General features: G+C 40.7%; 1 protein-coding gene across 4 annotated transcripts; it reads right to left on the bottom strand.

The window, feature by feature from the left end:
* Nucleotides 1-933: 933 nt before the first annotated feature.
* Nucleotides 934-22,845, bottom strand: LOC117544829 (WD repeat-containing protein 49). Of its 4 annotated transcripts, XM_034214289.1 has the most exons (17): nucleotides 22,463-22,839; nucleotides 20,519-20,765; nucleotides 20,286-20,432; nucleotides 19,041-19,163; nucleotides 18,785-18,956; nucleotides 17,478-17,524; nucleotides 17,259-17,396; nucleotides 16,130-16,318; nucleotides 14,585-14,776; nucleotides 13,249-13,716; nucleotides 8,255-8,404; nucleotides 6,136-6,320; nucleotides 5,490-5,629; nucleotides 4,388-4,542; nucleotides 4,096-4,307; nucleotides 2,027-2,154; nucleotides 934-1,364 (listed from the first exon to the last, which is right to left on the bottom strand). In XM_034214289.1, the coding sequence occupies exons 1-17, from the start codon at nucleotides 22,531-22,533 to the stop codon at nucleotides 1,279-1,281; spliced, it is 2,850 nt and encodes a 949-aa protein (XP_034070180.1). In that variant the 5' UTR covers nucleotides 22,534-22,839; the 3' UTR covers nucleotides 934-1,278. The 4 variants fall into 4 exon arrangements, 2 of the variants coding, with proteins under 2 accessions (XP_034070180.1, XP_034070181.1); XR_004568727.1 differs by lacking the exon at nucleotides 934-1,364 and having other exon boundaries at nucleotides 4,096-4,303; nucleotides 22,463-22,844; XM_034214290.1 differs by lacking the exons at nucleotides 934-1,364; nucleotides 2,027-2,154 and having other exon boundaries at nucleotides 4,092-4,307; nucleotides 22,463-22,843.
* Nucleotides 22,846-22,919: the final 74 nt, after the last annotated feature.

Raw genomic sequence — 22,919 nt, 5'->3', positions numbered from 1 at the left:
CAGCGTAAAAATGACAGGACTATTCACTTTAAAAAAGATGAGGAAGAGATGACTTCTCAGTTTTCAGCCCACATAAATTGGCACATACAGAAATGCACACAATATAAAGGGAGGAGGTTGCAGCAAAGAGAAGAGAGGATTACAAAAGATGGAAAAACCAATTGAAAGATTGAGAGAAATTAAGTTAAAACAAGAAAAAGAGGAGGCGAGGAAGGCATGCATGCAAACCCAGATTTGTCCCATTACAGAATGGCAGTATTCCTCATTTTCTTCTTTTATCCCTCTTTTATTATCCTCTCAAATCAAATTTTCTGGACAACTTTAGCCTGAGCGTGGAGCGCTTCAGCCACAGCTGGGATAAAAAGGAAGTGGCGCTGCGCCCTCACATTCCTCCAGAATTGATCGAGACATTTATAGTTGCTAAATATTATAGCGGGCTGACCAGTATTTTTATCCTGGCTGCTTCTCGATGTCCACAAACCTATACAATTAGGACTCCAATTTTAGAGTATTTACTGTACATACTAAATGGTCTGTCTGTTCATTTTGGAGCTAGAAAGTATGCTTATCTTAGCATAAAACTGGAATCTAAGCGAAACAGCCAGCCTGGCTTTGTCCTAAGGTATCAACATCTAACCATCACCTCGGGGGCTGTTCACCTAGCAATTTCACAGTGATGACTAGAAAATAAATACAGTCGTCTGATACAGTAGACTGGCATATAACCCCTCTTAAAACCATAAATTGCAGTTTTTACACAAACAAGATATGTGTTAATGAGTGGGTTTTGAGACTGTGTTAGCTTTTTCTAATCGGTTTACGGTCCTTTTGCTAAGCTAAGCTAATTGGCTGCAGGCTGTAGCTTCATATTTACCGTACAAACATAAGCAAGGAATACATCCTCTGATCAAAGAAGCAAGAAAGCAAATATCACTTTTTGCGAAATGTCAAACTTTATTTGAGAACATACAGTAGAAGTGCCATAAAAATATAATTATAGATGATTTGTTTGTGCAGTCTGTTAGAACATACAGATAGGTACTTTAGTAGGGAAGGAAAATTACCCCGTAATCCGCAAATCTGTCTAATGCAGGGCCAGAGTCTGACAGGGACAAAAACAGCCAATCAACAGTGATCCGTCACGTCTCCTCATGTGGCACGAAGCTACCGCCTGGCAGAAGTTCTTGCACAGATACTGACACACACATTTGATGGTTGGATGCATTGGTGGATCGAAGCAAAGAAGGCCATTGAGATGGGATTGACAAGTGTTTACACTCATCGGCTGCTGATTGTGTGTTTGCAGGTTACCATGGGTTGCTGAGGAGGCTTGTGGTCATTCTCTGCCAGGCTGGTGGGTGAAGCTACAGTGGATGACAGGAGACAACGTTAGTTAGTGTGTGTGTGTCCCCGTGTGTGTGTCCGTGTGTGTGTGTGAGTGTGTACGTAACTGTTTCTGCCTGGGTGTGGTTGCAGAGAGAGCACAGCTAATCGCTTATTTTGGCAACTTCTGAGTAATGGAGAGACAGTGAAGGGAAAATGTAGGCAATGTTTTTGCACAAACACACACATACGAACCTTGAGCATGCGTGCGCTTAATTCGATTTTTTATAATCTGGCTTTCGTCTCTGGAGCCGAACATTGCCCACATGTTCCCGAGCTGAGAGCTTGACTTCAGAGGAGGAGAATGTGAGGAATGCTCTGACTTTTCTCTCCATAACGCGGAGAAATTGGACATGAAATAATCAGAGTATCAGGTTTAATTAGCTTGGAAGAACCTCCTGACCTGTACATTTACAACTACTTTCTATAGACACACATACTCGTGTAGAGGGATTCTAGCAATAGTGGTAATTACTGGAAAGTGACATTCCCATTGCAGAGCCAAATGGGACTGGATATTTGGGTCAGGGAAAGGACGTGTGTGTGTGTGTGTGTGTGCGTGTGCGTGTGTGTGTGTGTGTGTGTGTGTGTGTGTGCGTGTGCGTGCAGCATTTCTAAACATCTGTTTGCACCGATAGATTACTTTCAGAGTAGCATTCCTCCTGTGATGCTCGATCCCTGAAGGCGTGTCCAGGTACTTGACCTTTGAGCCCCATTTCGTCACTCTCAGTCCTGTCCTCTGTGTCTTCTTTCAGTTTTCTTTGAGCCTTTCTATGAATGTCAACAAAGAGATATCATTATTTGACCTGTCAACACACAGCTGTTTACTGTAGATTGCACAGGTTTCCCAATCTTGTCCGTGACACTGAACTAGAACGGATCAGTGCTCATTGCTGGATCATATTTTTGTCTTGATACCTGTATGAGTGTTGAAGTGTGTTGATTTAAACCAGAACATTTGCTGTTTCCCATTTCTGTGGTTAAACTGGCCCGCACTTGGGTACTCTGTGTTCTGTGTTCTGTGTGTGTGTGTGTGTGTGTGTGTGTGTGTGTGTGTGTGTGTGTGTGTGTGTGTGTGTGTGTGTGGACTTAGTTTCTGGGTAAATAAAACCCTACTGACGGTAATTTCAACATATTACATTTTTCTCTGAATAGCTGTTCAAAAAACATCTGACGGTTTGAGACTTTTGTGGCAAAATGAGTTTAAAACTAAATGTCCTGAGAAAACCTCTCGGGCAATTATTCTTATGTGGAATTCTTTGATGCATTATAAAAATAGGTGGGAGAGTTATAAAACACTTGTGGAAGAGCTACTGCAGAAACATTGAAATGTTTTCTAGTGCTCTTTGGATGGTCGACCAATCAGAAGCCACAGAGAGTAAAAAGAGAAGTTAATGCAAACAACATAATTGCCTCTTAGACCCCAAACCACAAAATGTATATAAGCGTGCTATATAATGTGCTAACTCAGTCTTTCACTTTAGTGCACTGCTTTCATGTCTTGATGTAAGTTATTTCAGAGAGTTCTTTCCTTTATACATCATTTTACCCAAGATGTGACAGAAATACATTCAAGCACACAGCAAAGGGCCTGGGCCAAGCCAGAGTTTATGATCTTTAACCAAACTGGAGTTCCTATTAAAAACTCAAACTCCTGTGGAAACAACAAGGGAACTTTCTTTTGAAGGAAGCACTCACCCATGACATATTCCGTCTATATTAGATTTTGAATTAACCATTCCCTGTTGACATAATTTACTTTGTTGGACTCTCCTGTTGACTCCACCAATTTTATACTAAAATCCCCAAAAAGGCTGCCACGTTTACACTCGTTATCCTCAACATTTGGAATGTATGATTCAATATGCTTCACAAGCAGCATGTTGACTCATTTTACCCTTGTATTTTAAGCATTCATGCCCTCAGACATGGAAGCGTGAAGGCTGAAGCTCAGCCGCTACGGTTAGCAGATGGCTAAACTATTAGCAACAATGGCCAATATTGAAGGTGTTTTTGCTGCAGGATTTTCCTCATCTGAAGGGACATGCACTTGTGTCCAATGGAACACTTTTGTTGTGTGTAATAAAAACGTTATACTCACTTACTTACTTTAATAATATCATTGTGTGATTCTTATTTGCTAATGTTTATCTATATTTACTACTTTCACTTCTTTGCTAAGCTTGGGAAAATTCCTTATTAAGAACATTTGTTGCAGTGTTAGTTACAGTCTATGTGCACCAACAGTGACCTTCAACTCAGGTGAACTGAGAACATCCTGATATGGCCTCTCTACCTCCCTAAACTTCCAGAATGCTCCTTTCATTATCACCAGGCTCAACCGCTCCCTTTCTCCTCTCTCTGTGTTTAAATATGCAACCCAAACTCTACTCTTCGTCTTTTCACTCTGTATGACTGACTGAACTTTCTTGCAAGAAATCAAATACGACAAAGACAGCTGAATGGTTTGATTCTCTATCCAAATTCCCACCACAAGTGTGAATGGTTTTCCATCACAGGCTAGATTTTCAAAAGCTGTACACAGAGGCAAGAGATGCAGAAATCTAGTCTCCTCTCAGACCCAATGCATTTTATGCTTAAATATTATTATGGAACTTTTTCGCCAACGATGCCCAAAAACCAATTTGAATACGATTTGGTACATCTTCACATTATTTCACATGTGAGCTATTACAAGCTCATTAGCCTCACCTTTGATAAGTTTCTGGCTCTGAGATATCCCACATAACCTCCTGTCCGAAGAAACCCACATGATCTCCCTCCTTTGTCCACAGTCCAGCAGAGCCATCACTCGAGGCTGTGAGGACGAACAACCTGCCGGACACCTCGAGGACGTCCACGCTCACTATCGCTCTCTCATGAGCTCTCCATCGCTGCAGCAGAGGAGGCCGCTCACACACTGGCTGTGAGTAAAGAGAACATCTCAGGTAAAGGCGGATTTACCGTACATTACACACTTTTTATTTGATTGACTCCAACTTACACTCTCATCATGTTGGACGTCCAGTCCATAGTCACTGATGTCCCAGATCTGAAGCCAGCCGGTTGTATCTCCAGAGACCAGGATGGTGTTTTGAGGCTGATCTGAGCTCAGGCTCAAAACACGCTCACCAGGCTGCTCTGGAGAATAAAACTGGCCTGAAATCAGAAGGTAAGAAAATGAAATGTTAAATCTAAAGGGTTCTAACTACAGTCTGCTGTTGTTTGTTTTCTTGAAAGTCTACATGGAGGAAGTTGCCTGCAAGTCAATCTAGCTACTCAGGTTTGTGCCAGTTTCAGAAATACAAGGTTCAAGCTGCAAAGGCTTTATTGTCATTTGCACAATAGCTGCAGCTGTTGGCAATGAAAAGTCCAAGGCTTCTCCAGCAGAGCAACAAACAATCCATTTAAGAAGAAAATAAAGACATACAATTGTGAGAGAAAAAGTAAGTTGTGCAAGTTGCTCTGGTAAAAATGTAAAATTAAAATGTAAAATTAAATACGGTACAGTAGAATAAAATACTTCTTATTGTAAATATATATCAAATATGTGGACTGCAAACACTTTACAGAGCTGAGGAGTTTTCAGTTTGTAAGATAATACTATCTTGACTTCAATGACAAATATACTTCTGAGACAAATTACTACCCTTGAATGTTATGTCACACATCTCCCAATTATGTCACACTCTCAAAATCCTCTCTGGAGACACACACACACACACACACACACACACACACACACACACACACACACACACACACACACACACACACACACACACACACACACAACACACACACACACACACACACACACACACCTCTCTCACAGTTCATGAGTCCCCGACCACTAAACACAGACGGGCCCTGGAAAGAAGAATAGTTGAGGGCTGGCAGGAATGGTAGAGGCGGCCGACCACAGTTCAGCCTGACTGCCACTTCTCTGTCTGTTCGTGAATCCATCTCACAGGAGGAGCATTCAACCTGACAGCTGCTTGTCAACTGCTCTGGTGCATCAACCTCTGTCCTGCTGTGAGAGTTGTATTCTAACTTCATGAACTTTTTGCACCTAGATTCATCATACCTCCGTGTTCCCCCCTCACCATAGGTGTGTGTCTGTCCGGTGATGCTCCAGAAGCAGAGACAGCCGGCCTGCGATGACACCAGGACGCCTCGGTTTCTCAACTTCCTGTTGCCGGCTCGGTGCTGCAGGAACAGCAGGCCGTCCACAGGGGGCGCCGCTCTAGATGTGTATAAGCAGAGAAATAAACAAAAGGGCCACAACAATGGACCAGTGATGACGAAGGGCTTTTGACACAAAAAATGTTTCCCCCAGACTAGAGAAGTGAGATTAATGGTTAGAGAAAGAAGATGAAAAAACAAATGTCTGCTACATGATTTGTATTTTTCATGTTTGCCTTTTCTCCTGACCTTTGCTTCATATGGGAGATATTGCATTATGCTACCTTTTGAATGTGATGAAGAGCCCCAACTAGACCCCTATGTAAAGAGGTCACACATTTTTGGAGCCATGTTTGTTTAATCTTTAAGCGTATTTATGTTTTTTTTTAAGCAGCAGAATCATTTCCTCTGATCTGTAGGGAAGTATAAGGTAACATACAATGGAAATGCAAAGTACAAGCACCTCAAACATGTATTTACGTGCAGTTCTTGAGTGATTGCGATCTGCTGCGTTCCACCAGTGACTACAGCTTTTGCTATCTTTACATCACCGTTGTGTTTTCTCACCCTGCCTGTGTGGGTCTCTGCAGGCGGAGCACCGGCCCCTGTGTCTCCAGCCTCCAGATAATGACCTCTCCATCATAGCTTCCTGTGGCGATGACCCCCAGAGGAGAGCACTGACTCACAGCCAGGATGTCAGATTTGTGGACACCGCTGGACTTCCACGACATGTCTGCTCTTACATACAAATCCTATATGTGAGGTAAATATAGACATGTAAATATTAAACACAAGCTAAGCCGCTACGGTTGGCAGACGGTTAAAGTTTTAACACCAATATTGACCTTGTTTTTACTTTTAACTGTCAGAATCTTTGTTTGATAAGTCTGTCTTTCCTGCTTTGAAATGTAGGCAGATGTTTTCCAATGGTGGAATAGCTCATTTTACTGCACGATTTGATTAGGCTTTTCCTTATCTGAAAGGACACACTTGCATGCATGTGTAGAAGAGCCAATAGAACGCCTTTTTCTTGATTGATATTATTGGCTTTTCATCAAAAGCTGTAAACTGAGGCAAAAGGAAGTACTCTTCTCTCAGATGAATTGAATTATATGCTGAAATATTCTGGATCTTCTGCCCAATGATGCCCAAAAAACACCTGCCAACCACAGATTTGAATACAATGTGGTCATGGGTGCACTGGTGTTTCATTTGTGTGCAGTTTTCAGGTTGAAAAAGCTGCAGTTGTTGTTGTTGTGCTAAAATAGAAAAAGTTTCTCAGAAAACAAAAAGTACAATGCTCTCTCCAGGCTTTCACTGTGTGGGTGAACTTGTTGCCTGACATTGTGAAACTCTCTGCACATGGCTTCCCACCGTGTGACAGTTTACAAACGGTCTGAAACAACATCTAATTATTTGTGTTGCCTTGTGGAAAGCAGCTCCATCCTCTCTGCTTTACTGATTTTGTTTACACCTCTGGGCTACAGTGAGCTCAGCTCTTCAAAATGAATCTGGAGGCTCAGCATGGTAAACTTCAGAGGAATACAGCTGCAGATGTCTCGCATGGCACACATGTCTGTAATCTCCCCAGGTGCATGCAGGGTAATTTACAACATAATTCGCTGATATCATTTACTCTTAAAAAAACATTGTAAACCCGCCTCTGCTGAAACATGGAGCTTTACAAAGCGAAACATTATGAGGGAGTGGGGGGAAAACAGCACGGAGAATTTGCTGGAAAAGCTTGAGGACTGAATGTTACTACTGTTCTTAACCGCAGACAGATGTTGCTTAAAGGTGAAGTCAAATGTAACACAAGGATTTGAGGTGCCAAAATATGCACATTCAGACTTCTTTATAACATACAGCGATTCATATGTGTGTTTATACTGGCACTGGCAATGCTTAAACTTTAATTCTTCAAACCAGGGGGTCCGAGCATGTGGTGTTTTAGACATCTTTACTTCCAAGAAAAGACTCAAGAGGTCTGTTTTTAAAGGTATTACAGATTTAACAACATATCTATTGGATTTAATCAAATATTACTTCTACTCTAGGCTGATTTAAAGAACTTAAGCTCAAGCAGTGTTTTAAGACGTTATCAGATTAGTCACTGACAGCTGTTTGTGTGGGATTCATCCTCCACATCTGGGGAAGAACTTGTGGCCGAGCTTAAGTGTGAAGGATAAGACATCTTGATTGAGTCAAGCTTTTTGGTTATTAGGTTATGTGCTTTGTTAATGGATTTAATGCTAGAATTTGCCGTTTCACTTGGCAGTGCAAAGAAGAGCATACTCCCCAGACAACACATCCTCACTCCCAGGTCGGCCTATGTTGACGTTATGTCAAGTCCCCTGTGTCCCAGCAGATAAGTCCCCAGCAGATATGCACGATAAAAATGTAAGAATGTCTGCATTTTTGTTTTATTTTGTTTGTGTCTGGTATTTAGTCCAAAACACACTTACTTCACTTTTGAAATCCAAGCCTCCTTGCAGCAATGGGCCAAAAATAGCAGGAGGAATAAGACTGCCAACAAGCAATATGATGTGTTTCAAATTCATGTCATATTTCTAGATATCTTTCTATATTGTCTTTCATTAAACATATCAGACATAGCAGTGGAACATTTTTCACCCTAGTTTAAAAAGTGGTTGATTATCAAATTGTAATCATCTTTAAATTGTACCTTTGCAGCTGCGACGTCGTACTGAGCGACCCGTCGGCTCCATCCCACAGCCAACAGCTGGTTGTCATGGAGACAGGTCAACCCGGTGACTTCGGAGGTGTCGACGGGCTCCAGTTTGTGCAAGTTCAGGCCGTTAAGTAAGTTCCACACCTGCAAATTAACAAACTCTTTGTATGCTCTTATAATGACTCGTTTCCTTCATTTCATTCCTTTTTTTTAAAAAGTTTTTTTATCAACAAACAGCCAGACAGACAACGCAATAGCAGTTGGCAAACAAGTTAGGATGACAACAGTGTGATTTGAGTCCGACAGGATAAAAAACAAAGACAAAACAAAAAATAAATAAATAAAACAAAAAATGGACTGCGACAGGACAAAAAAACAAAAACAAAGTCAGAATCTAAAGGCTCTGAGTCTAAGTCCATTATTAATACCATAATGCAAAGGTAGAGATCAAATAATGTGTATTAATGGAACAAAAAGACCAAATATATCAAATAAAATAAAAACACAGCACTTGTTGGTCAGTCAGCCGCCCACTAATCACAGTTTAACACCGCAGATCCACCACCCTATTGTACAGAGACATCCGGCATGTCCAGCTCCCGTATATACCTGTAGAAGGGGTTCCACATCTTGTGGAATTTCCCCAAGGAGCCCCTCAGTATGCACCTTATTTTCTCGAGTTTGGCTGAATTTAGGACTTCTTTTAACCACGAGGTGTGTGAAGGGGATGTTGGAGACTTCCACATGAGCAATATCAGGCGTCTGGCTAGTAAGGTAACAAAGGCTATGAAGGCTGTCTCCAGAGAAGAGAGTAGCCATGTGGGTGGGGTTACACCTATGGGTTACACCAAACAGTGCGGTCATGGCATTAGGAGCGACCGGTTTTCCTGTGATTTCTGACAGTGATCTAAAGATGTCGGTCCAATAAGAGTGTAAGACCGGACAAGACCAGAACATGTGTGCGTGACTCGCCGGTGCTTGGCTACATCTGTCACAAGTTGGGTCCACTTCCTTATATATTTTAGAGAGCCTGAGCTTAGTGAAGTGTGTGCGATGTTCTACTTTGCACTGAATCAGTCCATGTCTAGCACAAATAGAAGATTTGTGTACATTAGCAAGGGCTTTTTCTTCTTCTGAAATCTCCTCCCCAAGATCTGTTTCCCAAAGAGATGTAATGGAGTTCAGGGTAACCAAACGAAGAGAATAAATCTGAGCGTAAACACACGTCATCATTCCCTTCAGAGTAGGTAACGGCCTAAGGAGTGTGTCTAGCGGCGAATCAGTTGGGTGATTAGGAAACTGATGAAATCTATTCTTAACAAAACTGCAAATCTGTAGATACCTGAAGAAATGTTGCCTAGGTAGTGCAAATGTATCTGATAACTGTTGGAAAGAGGCAAATGTGTTGTCAACATAAAGGTCTTTGAATGTTTTAATGCCTTGGTTAAACCAAATAGTAAATGCGCCATCTACTAAGGATGGAGGAAAAACATGGTTTGCAGTTAAAGGGGCTAGTGTAGAGTATGTTTGGAGATCAAAGAAACGTCTGAACTGATTCCAAATGTTCAAGGTTGCTTTGACAATTACATTTTTAGTGTAAGCAGAGGAAGGGGTCTTAATGAGAGTGAGCCAATGCTGAAAGAGATACTGGACTACAGGAAGCGAAAAAAGTTTGAGGGAGGAAAATGGGCACACATTGAAATAAATATAGAAATTTGGGGAGTATATTAATCTTTATAGAGTTAATTCGGGCAACCAGAGACAGATTTAACACTGATCAGCGGTCGAAGTCTTCCTGTACGCGGGACAAAAGGGGGGCAAAATTTGCTTTATAAAGATCTTTAAATGTATCGGTCACCTGGATCCCGAGGTAAGTGAAGCTGTGTAGTGCAATTTTAAATGGTAGACTATGTAGAGCAGGGCTATTCAATTGGCGGCCCGCGGGCCAAATCCGGCCCCGGGGTGATCTTTACTGGCCCTTTGAGTATAATGTTAAAAAGTAATCTACTTTTTTTTTTCTTTAAGATATATATTTTTTTGTTTTGGGCCAGAGTGCCTTTATTCCAGAGAGGGTGTTACATTGAGAGATAGAGGGGAAGACATTACCTGAAAACTTCTGCGGGCTCGGGTTTCGAACCCACCTACTGTAGTGACAACTCCTGTCATTGATTGCATCTCTGCGTTAATGATTAGATAATTTCACCTAAATTAAATCAAATTAAATGATGTCGATGGTTGAATTAGCTTCACATGTAGGCCTGCTGAGTTCTGAACTTGCCATTTAGATCTAGAAAGGCCTTGGGGCTATGTTGTTTGATTTCATTAAACACAATATATGCACCCCACTATGCTGTTGTAGTATTTACTGTATCTGAAGCTCTTAATATGATTGCTCATATTTCAAGCCATCTTATTCCCGGCCCCTTGCTTTGGATCATTTTCATCAACCGGCCCCATTCCAAACTAATTGAATAGCCCTGATGTGGAGGGAACTCACGCGCCGCTCTATTTAAAGGGAGCATTTTGCTTTTACTTAAATTGAGTTTATAACCGGATACAGCACCAAATGAGCTTAGGATAGAGAGAGCTGCAGGGACAGACACAGATAAATTAGAGACATAAAGAAGAAGGTCATCCGCGTAAAGAGAAGCTCTCTGTTCTACCCCATTTCTGAAAATACCTCTAATGAGGTAAAGTTCTTTCCAAAGACACATTTCTCCAAGGTATGAAAAAGATACCTCCAGACACGATCAAATGCCTTTTCTGCATCTAAAGATATCACAGCTTCAGGTACAGAATTTGCGGGAGGCTGGTAAATAGTGTTAAAAAGTCGTCTTAAGTTAAAAAATGAATGCCTATTTTTGATGAAGCCGGTTTGATCAGGAGAGATAATGGTTGGTAACACAGTTTCCAAACGTAAAGCGAGCATTTTAGACAGTAATTTAAAATCCACATTTAACAAGCTGATTGGTCGGTAGGAGGAGCATGCAAGGGGATCCTTATTCCTTTTTAAAATGTGCGAAATAGAGGCCTGATTAAGCGTTGGGGGTAAACTAGTAGAATTAAAGGTGGGGTAGGTAAGTTTCAGAAACCGGCTCGAGTGCACTAAAATTTGAAAGTACACAGCCGAAAAGAATCCGCCCCTCCCTTCAGACTTCCTTACAGAGCACCTCCTCCAACACACATGAACGCGCAATGCACGCCCAATGACGGCACGCCCAATGAGGGCACGAGATACATTTGCGTGCACGAGATGGAAGGCTGACAGACAGGGCGGCAATCCAATCCGTTTAGCCGGCCCGGCTAAACGGATTGGATTGCTTAAGATATTCATTGCCATCGGGATGTTAAGAGCATTCCATGGAATATAACAAAAAGTGGAATATAACAAAAAGTGTATCTCGAGCCGGTTTCTGAAACTTACCTACCCCACCTTTAAACGATTCACTAAACATATCTATCAAAACAGGGGCTAATTTCTGTTGAAACTTCTTGTAAAATTCCAGTGGATAACCGTCCGGCCCCGGAGATTTTCCGCCTTGCATCGATGTAATAGCAACAGAGAGTTCAGCAGCAGTTACTGGCTTCTCCAAATCCTCAGTCATATCAGGATGTATCAAAGGGACTTCGAGGGTGGTAAACAAATTGTCCAAATCCTGCGTGTCTGAGCTAGTTTCAGATGTGTATAACGAAGTATAATAGTCTCTAAACTCATCATTAATTATTTGGGGATCGATCGTAATGTCCGAGAATGTTTGGATTCAATCTGGTAAGAGGCAACATTCTGTCGTAATTGATGCGCCAGTAATCTGCCAGCTTTGTCACCCTGTTCGTAATAATTACTTCTAGCCTTAAGAAGAAGTGCAGCAGCCTGGTCTGCGGTCAACGTATTAAATTCCGATTGAAGAATGAGGCGTTCCTTATACACATGTGGAGTTGGTGACACGGAATAGAGGTCATCCAGATGACTCCTGAACCTGGAAATCAATTAGCATTTGCACTTCCTGTTCCCTCGTCACACAGTTAATGTCTTTTGAATGGGTTTTTGGTTAGATTACCAAAAGAGGGTGGGTTGTGAACAGGTGCTTATGAGATTTTAATGTTAGTAAATACTGAGTAAATATAAATAATAGTCAGAAGTTCCTACGCGTCTTAAAATTGTCGGTTGCCCTCAAATGGCTAAATGAGAATACTACTCGTTATCATGCTGAACATTAGCCGCCTTTAGCTTAGTGCAGGTGACAGGAAGTCATCAAGTGATCCTCACCAAATCCAATCAGATTTAATTTATACAGCCCAATGTCACAAAACACTTGTCTTAGTGGGCTTTACAGATCGTCATGTTCTTGGTTTATAGCTTAAAGGTGGGGTAGGTAATTCACTTCAGAAACACTTTTTGTTATAATCCATGGAATGCTCTTAACATCCCGATAGCAATGAATATATTATGCTTTGACAATAAATACATAAAGAAATGTAATCTGTGGAAGCCGTAGCGCTGTAAAAAGCACAACCAATCATTTTAGCGCCTACCTGCCTGTCAGCCTTCCATCTGTGCACAAACTTATCTCGTGCCCTCATTGGTCATGTGCACGTTCGTGTGTGTTGGAGAAGGGGCTCTGTAAGGAAGTGGCAGATTTTTTCCGGTTGTGTATTTTCAAATTCTAGCGCACTCGAGCTGGTTTCTCCAAAATTACATACCCCACCTTGAACGTAAGCTTTCTGTATCCAGCGATTGCATTAATGTTTCAACTAATATACAGGTGTTTATTTATTATGAAGATATTAACTTTCTGAACAAGTGTGAATATCACTTGTGTTTGCCCCAAATCTTATTTTCTAAACTATTCAAAAAAGCCCATATCTTTTAGTCACCCTTGCACTGCTAACATATGGGTTGGCTTACTAAAATATGTCATCACTACCACGTTATTGTATCAAATTCACAGTATTTTTGCACAAACTGATAGTGAAAAGTGGAGTGTAACCTTAATGGTGCCGTTGCGCGCCCCAGTGACCAGTCTTCTGTGGGAGGAGTCTAGTGCCATGCGGGCGATCCCCTCTTCTCCATGAGCGTTTAGGATCTGAAGCCGCCTCCTCCCCGTCTCGACGTCCCACAGAGACACAGACGAGTCTTCATGTCCTGTAGCCACCTGTCTCAAAGTGGGGTTGTACAGAGCACAGGAGAGAGGGGGACCACTTTGAATATTTGGTCCAGGTTCCCTTCCTTCATCGGTCAGCCATCCGCCCCCTCCTCTCCTTCTTTCAGACAGACTGAGCACAGCTAGATAATCTTTGCATGCCACCGCTAAGAGAGGCTGCTCAGTGAGCGGGGGGCTCAGCAACAGGAAGGGGAAGTTTCCGTGTTCTGGGATTCGACCCGGCTGCTGGCAGGGGAACTGCAGGGCGACGCTCTTCAGACACTGATGGCTGGAAATGTCCCAAACCCTCAGCTCCTGACAAAGAAAAAAGACATTAACTAGAAGAAAAATCAATAAAGATGCTTTGTTGTGATATTCAAAACAAAAACCAATACGATTGACATATTGAAAAAAAAGCAATTTAAGTGGTTTTTGAAATATTTGGAAGGCCAGTTTTCTATTTTAAATTCATTTTGTATGACTCATACAGAGGTGTTGCAGATTACCAGTTTTACAGACAAAAACTATTTCATTTTAATTACCAATATGATAATATAGTGTAAATAACATAACGGCTCTTAAATAATTTCTTTATCTTTCCATTCTTACTTTAAAGGTCCCATGTCATGCTTTTCCGGTTATTACCCGTCCCCTTGTGTGTTATGAAGGTTTTTATGCATGTAAACGGTGTGCAGAGTCAAAACCCTCAAAGTACACCATGTAGGGAGTAAAACTCTAACACAGAAAATACCTCCCCAAAACGCCTCGTTGGAGATACGTCATTGTCCATTTGATTCTTCCGGGTACGCATGATGTCATCCGTGGGAGGGGGGGGGGCAAGAGCTGCAACGAGCCGTTTAGTGGAGAGAGTGAATACTGCTGAATACACATACTTTACAGAGATGCTGTATGCGAAACCAATGTGAGTTTGGAAAATTGCACACGCACAGTATAAATCTATTCTAGTAGACCTCAACAATGGAATTATGATCAGTGGAAATGGCCATGACATGGGACCTTTAAGATTCTCTCCCCACCTTCAGTATTTTGAGTGAAATGAAGTTGCCAAAGTTCACTGTAAACAAAGTTAAATGTAAATTTCACTGACATCTTTTCTAGTTCTATAAATATTGTTTTTGTCATTTAACTTGGCTGTGAAAATCTGACATCTAGCAGCACTCACAGCATCTCTGGAGTAGCTGAGGATCTGCCCCACAGGTTGGTAGATTTTAACATCCAGCACGGCGGTGCGGTGACCGAGCAGCGAAGCTACGGGACGCGAGGTGATGAAACGAGTCCACAGTCTGACCGCCCGGTCACAACCTCCGGTCACCATCAGCTGCAGAGACGCGTCGTAGTCAAAACATTTAGCTCCCTGGAACGAGACAGATAGACAGATGTTGCTGTGTTAAAGTTCCCCTATTATACAGTTTTTCATCAATATATTATAGGTGTCAGATATATACAGAACATGTCTCTGAAGTGTTTGGCTCCAAATACCAAACAGATCATTGCAGCATTACCCATAATCCCCTCTGTTTCAGCCCTGTTTCCAAAGTGCTGATTCTCTGTCTGTTACTTTAGATGAAAATAAGGAGCCCCTCCCCACGCCCCTCTGAGAGACATTTGGTTACAAAGAACACAATGGTGCTCTAGGAGGAGATTCAGGTGATAAGGTGGGGGGGTTACCTTGGTTGCTGATTGGCTAATGGTTACACAAGCCAAAACATCGTTATGACATCATAAAGTGGCCAAAATCTGATCAGCTCATTTTCAGACAGGTTTTTATAGAAATGGATCAGGACACAAAGAGAGAGAATCTTTTTTATAGAAACTTTCAGAATGTCTTTACACAGAGGGGACACATGTTGATGTAGAAGAGACATGAAGAAGAGGATTTGAGAGGCAATTAAGACAGTAAACTTTGCCCTTTACTTATAACACTGGGGGATAAATTAGTAAATACAACTGTGGAGATTTCATTGTTAAAAAGTCCAGACAGTTAATTGGAGAATAACATAAGTGTGCTCATAAAAAAACCCAATGTGAATAACAGGAAGCATCCCCACCCAGTGTAATAATGTTTTGTGCTCCAGCATGACTTCTTTCTTCCACAGTCACTGTCTGCCTCTGTTTGGGGGGCAGGAGTCAACCTAAGCAAAAACAAAATAATACTTTTGCCTCTAGATAAAAATAGCTAGGGATAATTCCTTGCATGAGTTATGTACTATTTGGATTTTAGCCAAAATAGGTAATTCGTTGATTTATAAACAATTTGAATGGAGTGCAAGTCAGACTCAACCCCCAGAGTTAGGTCAGGGTCACCCAGACCGGAGTACTGTGACCTCCATATGACCTCAAAACCACATCAAAAGTGGATAACAACCGAAATTATTACACTGCCTTTTGGCTCTTCACATGATATTTCCTCTCACTACTTTTCATAGGGGAATAAATGTCTAGAAATAAACTTAGGATGCAAAAAAACATACTACAATACACCAATAATATACTATAAGTAAAATATTTAGGGATAACATGTACAAAACCTACCATCTAAATGTTAATTTGTGAGCATTACATTTCTAAAAGGCCCATCAAAATGATACGTATTGATATGAACTAATAGGTGAACTAATATGATATGAACTAATAATAATATAATGAAATAATAATAATAATATGAACTAATATGTCATGTATTCCTATTATTAAACATGTCAGTTACCTGCTTAAATGTCCAAATGTAAGGCTCCTGCTTCAGTGTCACGTTCATAAAAACTACAGAGGTGTTGTCACTCTCTGATGACGTCATGACGACGTTGGTGCCGGGCTCGAACATCACTCTGGTGATCGACTCCTGGTGGACGTTGGGGATGTGACGGTAGGACACCATGCTGCTGTGTTCACCGAGGTCCTGTTGTCAAGGTGGATAACAGATGCTTCAAGTAATCATCTCAAAGATTTTGCTTGAAATTATTTCTTTAAAGAGCTTGAAATGAGGCAAAGAAAATGGTGATTATCAACTGAACGCACTGCTGTCTCCCGCTGCAGAGGAATTAAGTAATGAAAGTTTTACTTTTACAAAAACAACATGTAGAAGAGAGTATAGGAATAATGTAGCTTGTTAACACCCACACAGATTTGGGTTGAAATGATTTCTGTAAGGAGCTTAAATGAGGCAAAGATAATGGTGATTGCTCTGATGAAAGCAATTTCATTTGCAGTAATATGAACTGGTTGTCTCTGGTGACATTTCCTTGATAAAGTACAAGCCGTGTTCAGTTATTGAGGTGTTTTTCCATCACCCAGCTGTGGTAAGTACCCCAAATTAAGCAGAATGATGGCAATTGTGCACAAAGGCGTAACGTTTTCTGTTAATAGGGCCGAACAAACAAAGTGTAAAGCTATGTTTTCAGTTAATGAAACATGCAATCCAAAGAAAAAGAGACAAAAACACACCTGCAATTATCGCATGTCACCATAGGTGTTGCCAAAGACACCGAAAGGGACATTCAAGGCTTTTACTGTGATTTGTACATAGCTACAGTGTAGTTATGAGTCTTATCACAATGACAATCTTAGGTCACATGCTCCTCAGACAGTGCCACACAATAAAAACAGATAATAGTGCAAGTAAATAAAATAGAATATAATAGAAATAGTGCAGAATGGTCTATATACAATTAATTGGAATATTGATATGAGTTGCAAACAGATGAATGTTATGGATGTTCTTTCAAACGTGCAGGTGTTCAACACACACATTTTGTGAGTGTGGTTTGTAAAATTGGAGTGTTTTCAACAAGTGTTTTTCTCGTTGCTTTCTGCTGTATTGTACACAGGGCCAATCTTACTGGGAAGAAGATCCTCTGTGGGCCGCTCTCTGTCTTGGAAGGACTCTTGAAAAGACCTTTGGATGGATTCAGGAACCACAGGAGATGGACTCCTCCTTTGTCATCTCCCATGAGCAGCAGAGAGGGTTGCTCTGGAGACTGGGAAGGAAAAACAACACAGGTTCAATTAATGGGTTTATGCATTTAGAGTGAATATATCTCATTAAGGTGCGGTTTTACCTGAGCATCATGCCAGTAACAGAGCGCCGTCGGGACACTTCGAAACCCTTCATATGAGACAAAAAAACACTTAAATACTGATATTTTTGGGCTAAAATGAGTTGTTACATGTTAAATATCAAGTAGAATATAATCCTTTATTGTCATTATACAGGTACAATGAGATGAGTAGAGCTACTCCTTTTTTTAAGGTGCCATCGAACACACAAAAACAAACAAGAGACGTACAACATTCAGGAGGAGACAACATTCTACAGAAAAGGTGGAATCTGGGTGATACAAATCTGCTGAAATATATTCTTTCTAAAAACATCTAAAACCTGTTAAATAGCAATAACTAACTCTTAACTTGATGAATCCACAACAAGTAGAGCTTAAAGTATTTTTTTTTAAAAATGTTATACTTTATACAAAGCTTATTTGTATAGGAATGTCACTGGTGTTACGTGTTACCAGGAAGAAGAGTAGTGACGGTAACACCAGTGACAATTTGGAGAAAACACTACCATTTTAACAAAATGGCTGCCATGTGTCAAACCAAATGGCTTCAGTCAATATCAAAATCGTTTAACTCTTTAACGTTTAACATTTTCCCATTCAAATGTTCACCCCTAGGGCAATGAGTAACACTAATGACAGACTTGAAAGACGCATGTAAAATTTGAAGATAAAATGACACCTTTAACAAACAAAGTAAGAAGTATCTGACTTTCCTTATGTCTTTGTCCACTGCACTGCCTCAAATGATCTCTTGTTACAGGAGACAGAGAAAAGTACATTACTTCAAAAATAAAAGCGTTTTGTGTAGCAGTAACACCAATGACGTAATTTTGGGTGACTGACATTTATTTGATATTATTAATAATCATTTGCCTTTTTTCTTACCATTTCAGTGTTATATTTAATGCTTGTAATGTTATGTAAATATAAATTAGATTTATTTATTGAAAAAAAAATCTTTTAAATGAAAACTATAGGCTCCACTTCCATGTATGATCAAAGTGACAAGGAAGTTCCTTGAACTTGACATTTTAAATAAATTGCAATTTACGTATAAAACCATTTTTTATTTATTTTTTATTTAGTACCATTGCAAAGACAATCTCTATTTATTCAACATATATAATGAATGTGAGTATTAGGTCAACGTCATGTATTTTGGTGTCTGCAAAAGTAAGTGACAGCACTTCCACCTTTTCTGTAGAATGACCCAACAAGCATTCATACGTAAATATGCAGATAAAGTTAAAGTGCAGGAATCTATCGGTTTGAGTAGAAATAAATTAAATATGTTTGAATGTGTATACCAAAAAGGTGGGCGTCCTGAAACACAGCGCCAGTCGAGACATTTATAAAGTGCAAGTCCCTGCAGTCAGTAGCTATGGCAACCGTGTGTACGTTTCCCATATAGACGGCATCAGAGGTCCAGCCCCTGAACCTCCTCGTGCTCGCCACTTCCTCTGTGGGGTCTCCTGCAAGCTAGAGTCAATATAGAACAAGTCTGAGTGTGTTGTAAATGAATGTTGTTGTTTTAAAGTTTGAAAGTACCATGATGTGTCTCACCCCGAGCGTCTTGAGGATGTGGAGGCTGCTGCTCCAGACACTGATCTGACCTCCTTTACTGACACTAATGTAGCGCAGCGGAGGAGGGTGGGAGACGGCGACTAAGCGCACTGTTGGCTCCCGCTGCAGAGGAATTAAGTAATGAAAGTTTTACTATTAGAAAAACAACATGCAGAAGAGAGTATATGGATAATATTGGAAAATGTAGCTCAGAAACACCCACACAGATGCTGCAGTCAACTTTTGGTGCATTACAAATGAAGATGTTTCGGCCTTAGTTGCAGCATTTGCTCTTTTATTCACTATCATTTGTAGAAACTGCTGAATATGTTTGATACTTGTACCAATTTTACTTGTTAAAGGCCAGTCAAGTAACCTGGCACAAATTAATATGTCACAAAAACAATTCAGAAGTCCTCCCTCAGCTGACAGACAAACAGCAAGCTAATGTTTTGCTAACAACCGACTAGAAAACACATGCAGCTGACTCAAAGCAACATCAATTCTTACACAATGCTTGATAGTTTAATACATTATAATTTTTATATAGATTGGCAACCTATCCAGTAACACACCTTCGTCAGATAGCCTATATGCAGTACAGTGTTTTTAAAAAAATGTTTTATTGTACAGGCTACAGTAGTACAGTGTTTTCCTTTTTAAAGAAGTACACAGTAAGAAAGTAAACAGTTGAATTCATGTTTTTTGTAAGGGCCTTTCAAAATTAAAACATCATTACATTACATACATTTAGCTGGCGCTTGGAAAGCGAATAAGTGCATTCGACCAAGAAGATACAAACTACTGTAGAAGAAAACCGAATCATATAAGTACATCAGGTTTCATAGAGCCAAAACATTTCAAGTGCTACTCAACTGGCTTTAGATAAGCCAGTCCTTTGTTAGTATATTGGTGCTTTGTTAGTAATTGCGTATTGCTCAAAGTGGAGTCGAAAGAGATTTGTACATCACAATCTGAAACTATAGGTATCGTCTTCCCCTATTTGAGAAACCCTTTCCCCTGTATTGAGTAATTTAACTTGGTTGGTGTCAGGAACCAAGTAATAAACTAGCTCGTTTCATCTAAGTAAAAAGGAGATTTGTTTTACTTTGCATCTGTTAAAAAGAACGTGACCTTAATGTTGGCGCCCCCATCTGGCCTTCCAGTGTAATTGTTAAATATTGAAGCATCCTAAAAGATGCACCTTCTCTTCTCCCCAGATATCAGTGTCCTGTGGACTTGCACCTTGTTGTGGGAGCAGAGTCTGATCAGCGGCTGTTTGTCCAGCAGAGCGGCTCTGGGGATGGAGGCTCTCTCTCTCTCAGTGAACTCCAGCAGCAGGTAGGAGCACAGCTGCTGCCACCTCACCTGCCCCGAACAGCTGATGTCTACCTGGGAATGAAACAGTTAGACCTGCATTATCATCTGGAAGTCATCCTAAATGATGTCTTTTTGATCAGTATAAGACATTTTTATACCTCACTGAAGAACCTCTCGACCCATGAGTCCTCAACATCTGGACCCACCACAGACCTCATAACCTCCCGAAACTTTTCTAACTTCATTCCCCGCTCTTCATTTCTTCCTCTGCTCCTCACGCTCCGTCCTTTCGGCCTCTCTTCATGTGTCTGTTCCTCAGCTTGTTGACGAGTAAATGCATTTCTCAGGAGCTGCAGGTGTTCGGGGGTCAGTTTCTCTGGAGGACTCACTCCACAGGCTGGATCACTGCGGCAAAATTATAATTTAAAGGTCAAATATTATTTGTCTGGATTTTTTTACTTCATTACTTCTTATCAATGATGGGATGTAACAAATGACATCTACTTAATTATAGTTCACTATAATATACGTTATTTTTTAGATGGGATTCATAATAAAACATGAGTACTTTAAGTACAGGACATTAGGTAAGAATGGAGAAACCAGCTCGAGTGCGCTAGAATTTGAAAGTACGCAGCCGAAAAAAATCTGCCCCTTCCTTCAGACTTCCTTACAGAGCCCCTCCTCCAACACACACGAACGCACACATGACCAATGAGGGCACGAGATAACTTTGTGCACGAGATGGAAGGCTGACAGGCAGGTAGGCCATCCAGTTACTTTAGCCGGCTCAGATGATTGGTCGTGCTTTTTACAGCGCCACGGCTTCCACAGATGAACTGTATTTATGTATTTATGTCAAAGCATTTAATATATTCATTGCTATCGGGATGTTAAGAGCATTCCATGGAATATAACAACAAGTGTTTCTGAAGTGAATTACCTACCCCACCTTTAAAATATACAGAAAATAAGTATATTTCAACAAAATGCAGGACAGTTTTTGTTTTACTTAAGTTAAATATCTAAGCACTTATTCTACCACGTCTTCATGTGTGTGCAGGTGTAGTTGGTTAAACACGTTCAGGACGTAATAATTAGTTAAAGTAAAGCCTCAAAGCCTCACAAAAATGTTCCAAGTTCTTGTTAGTAAGTTATTAAGTTCATGTTAGTAGGTTTGACTGCTTGTTACTGTTATTAAATCAAGTCACTGACAGTCTGACTGTTACTGGCTCCCTGTACAAATGAATGCAGCACTCCCAAGTGGCAGCACTGACAACACACTACTGATCAAAGATATATTTTTAGATATATAAGATATAATCACATTCTAAAGTCTTATATGAACCACACTAAACTGAAGCCTACAATGAGTAAAGAAATGTGTAAATTGAATATAAGGTGTTAATGAGTGCACTTGGTAAATGTTGCAAAATTCGGAATAATTAAGTTTGGGGAGATGTGTTTCTCCCCCCCCCCCCCCCCCCCCCCCCCCCCCCCCCAGCAGCAGCTCCTGTGTGGCCCTGTTGCTCGGGGAGACGACTATACGCATTGTGAGGCTTTTTCCACGTCTACACTCTATACACACTTCTCACTAATGCTAATGACACCGTAAAACAATTAAGTAATAAAAGTGTATTAAGTTTGCTGAAAATGAGTGTTAGAGGCTGTTGAATTGGTGAAGCTGAGAAGAGGGGAAATAAATCTGTCTGAGTGGAGAAACTATGTGAAGCTAAAACATATAAAATGGAAATGTTCAACTTTATAGAAGACTTCTCTTAACTTGTTGTAATGTTATGGAAGGATGGAGACGTGGGCAGTTAAGGGTGAAAGATTGAAACTAGCACACATTTTACAGATTTCTTTTTTGCTTTGAGATCATAAAATGGTGGAAAGTTTGGAGATATTTTTGATATTATTAAGATAAAATATAGAAATGTTATAATATTATTGTGGAATATTACAGATACAGCCTATCAAATACAAATAGGTCAAACAGGCATGTGTGTGTATGCGGTTACAGGATAGAGACATTAAATAAACAGTGATCAGTTACATTTGCTAACATCATATACATAAGAATAAGCCAAATAAAAACTCACCAAAACCTGCTGTGTGTCACTTCTGTCTCATAAAGCTTCCATGGATTTTTGTTTTTCCTCAAGGTGTCCATACTCCCTCTTCAAACTCTTCAAAGCTCCAGATACTGCTCCATCTTTTCCCGTTGAATTTAAGATCAAACTGTAATCTCAATGATCTCCAGAGTCAGATCCTGCAGCTCCCAGAAGTCCTGAGGCCGGTCTGAGATCCTCTCCATGCTCCGGGTCGTCTAAACGCTCAGGGCCTTTGTTTCCATCCCTCCCTCTTGGCTTCTCAAGAAAACCTGATTTGCTCAAACAAAGCTTCTTGTTCTCCGGACAGGCGAGGAATGTCCAGATCCTCGGATCAATAAGCCATCCGTCACAAGAGGCTGACCGCTGCGAGAGGAGAGTCAACACATCGCTGGTGAGAAGACCGAGGGGAGAAGAGAGTTTCCAAAATAACTGGAAGAGTCCGCTG

The sequence above is a fragment of the Gymnodraco acuticeps genome, unplaced genomic scaffold (genome assembly GCF_902827175.1).
Source record: "Gymnodraco acuticeps unplaced genomic scaffold, fGymAcu1.1, whole genome shotgun sequence".
NCBI lineage: Eukaryota > Metazoa > Chordata > Actinopteri > Perciformes > Bathydraconidae > Gymnodraco > Gymnodraco acuticeps.
Note: the sequence above shows the minus strand (reverse complement) of the source record. Positions and strands in the feature narration are given on the sequence as shown.

Bases quoted from the DNA above. Each gene is read 5' to 3' on its own strand.
- LOC117544829 (XM_034214289.1), bottom strand. From the start codon at position 22,533: ATGGACACCTTGAGGAAAAACAAAAATCCATGGAAGCTTTATGAGACA. The intron at 17,397-17,477 runs GTAAAACCGCAC...TTTCCTTCCCAG, and splicing joins GTTACTGGCATGATGCTCAG to TCTCCAGAGCAACCCTCTCT. The intron at 2,155-4,095 runs GTGAGGCTAATG...TGACATTCATAG, and splicing joins GAGCCAGAAACTTATCAAAG to AAAGGCTCAAAGAAAACTGA.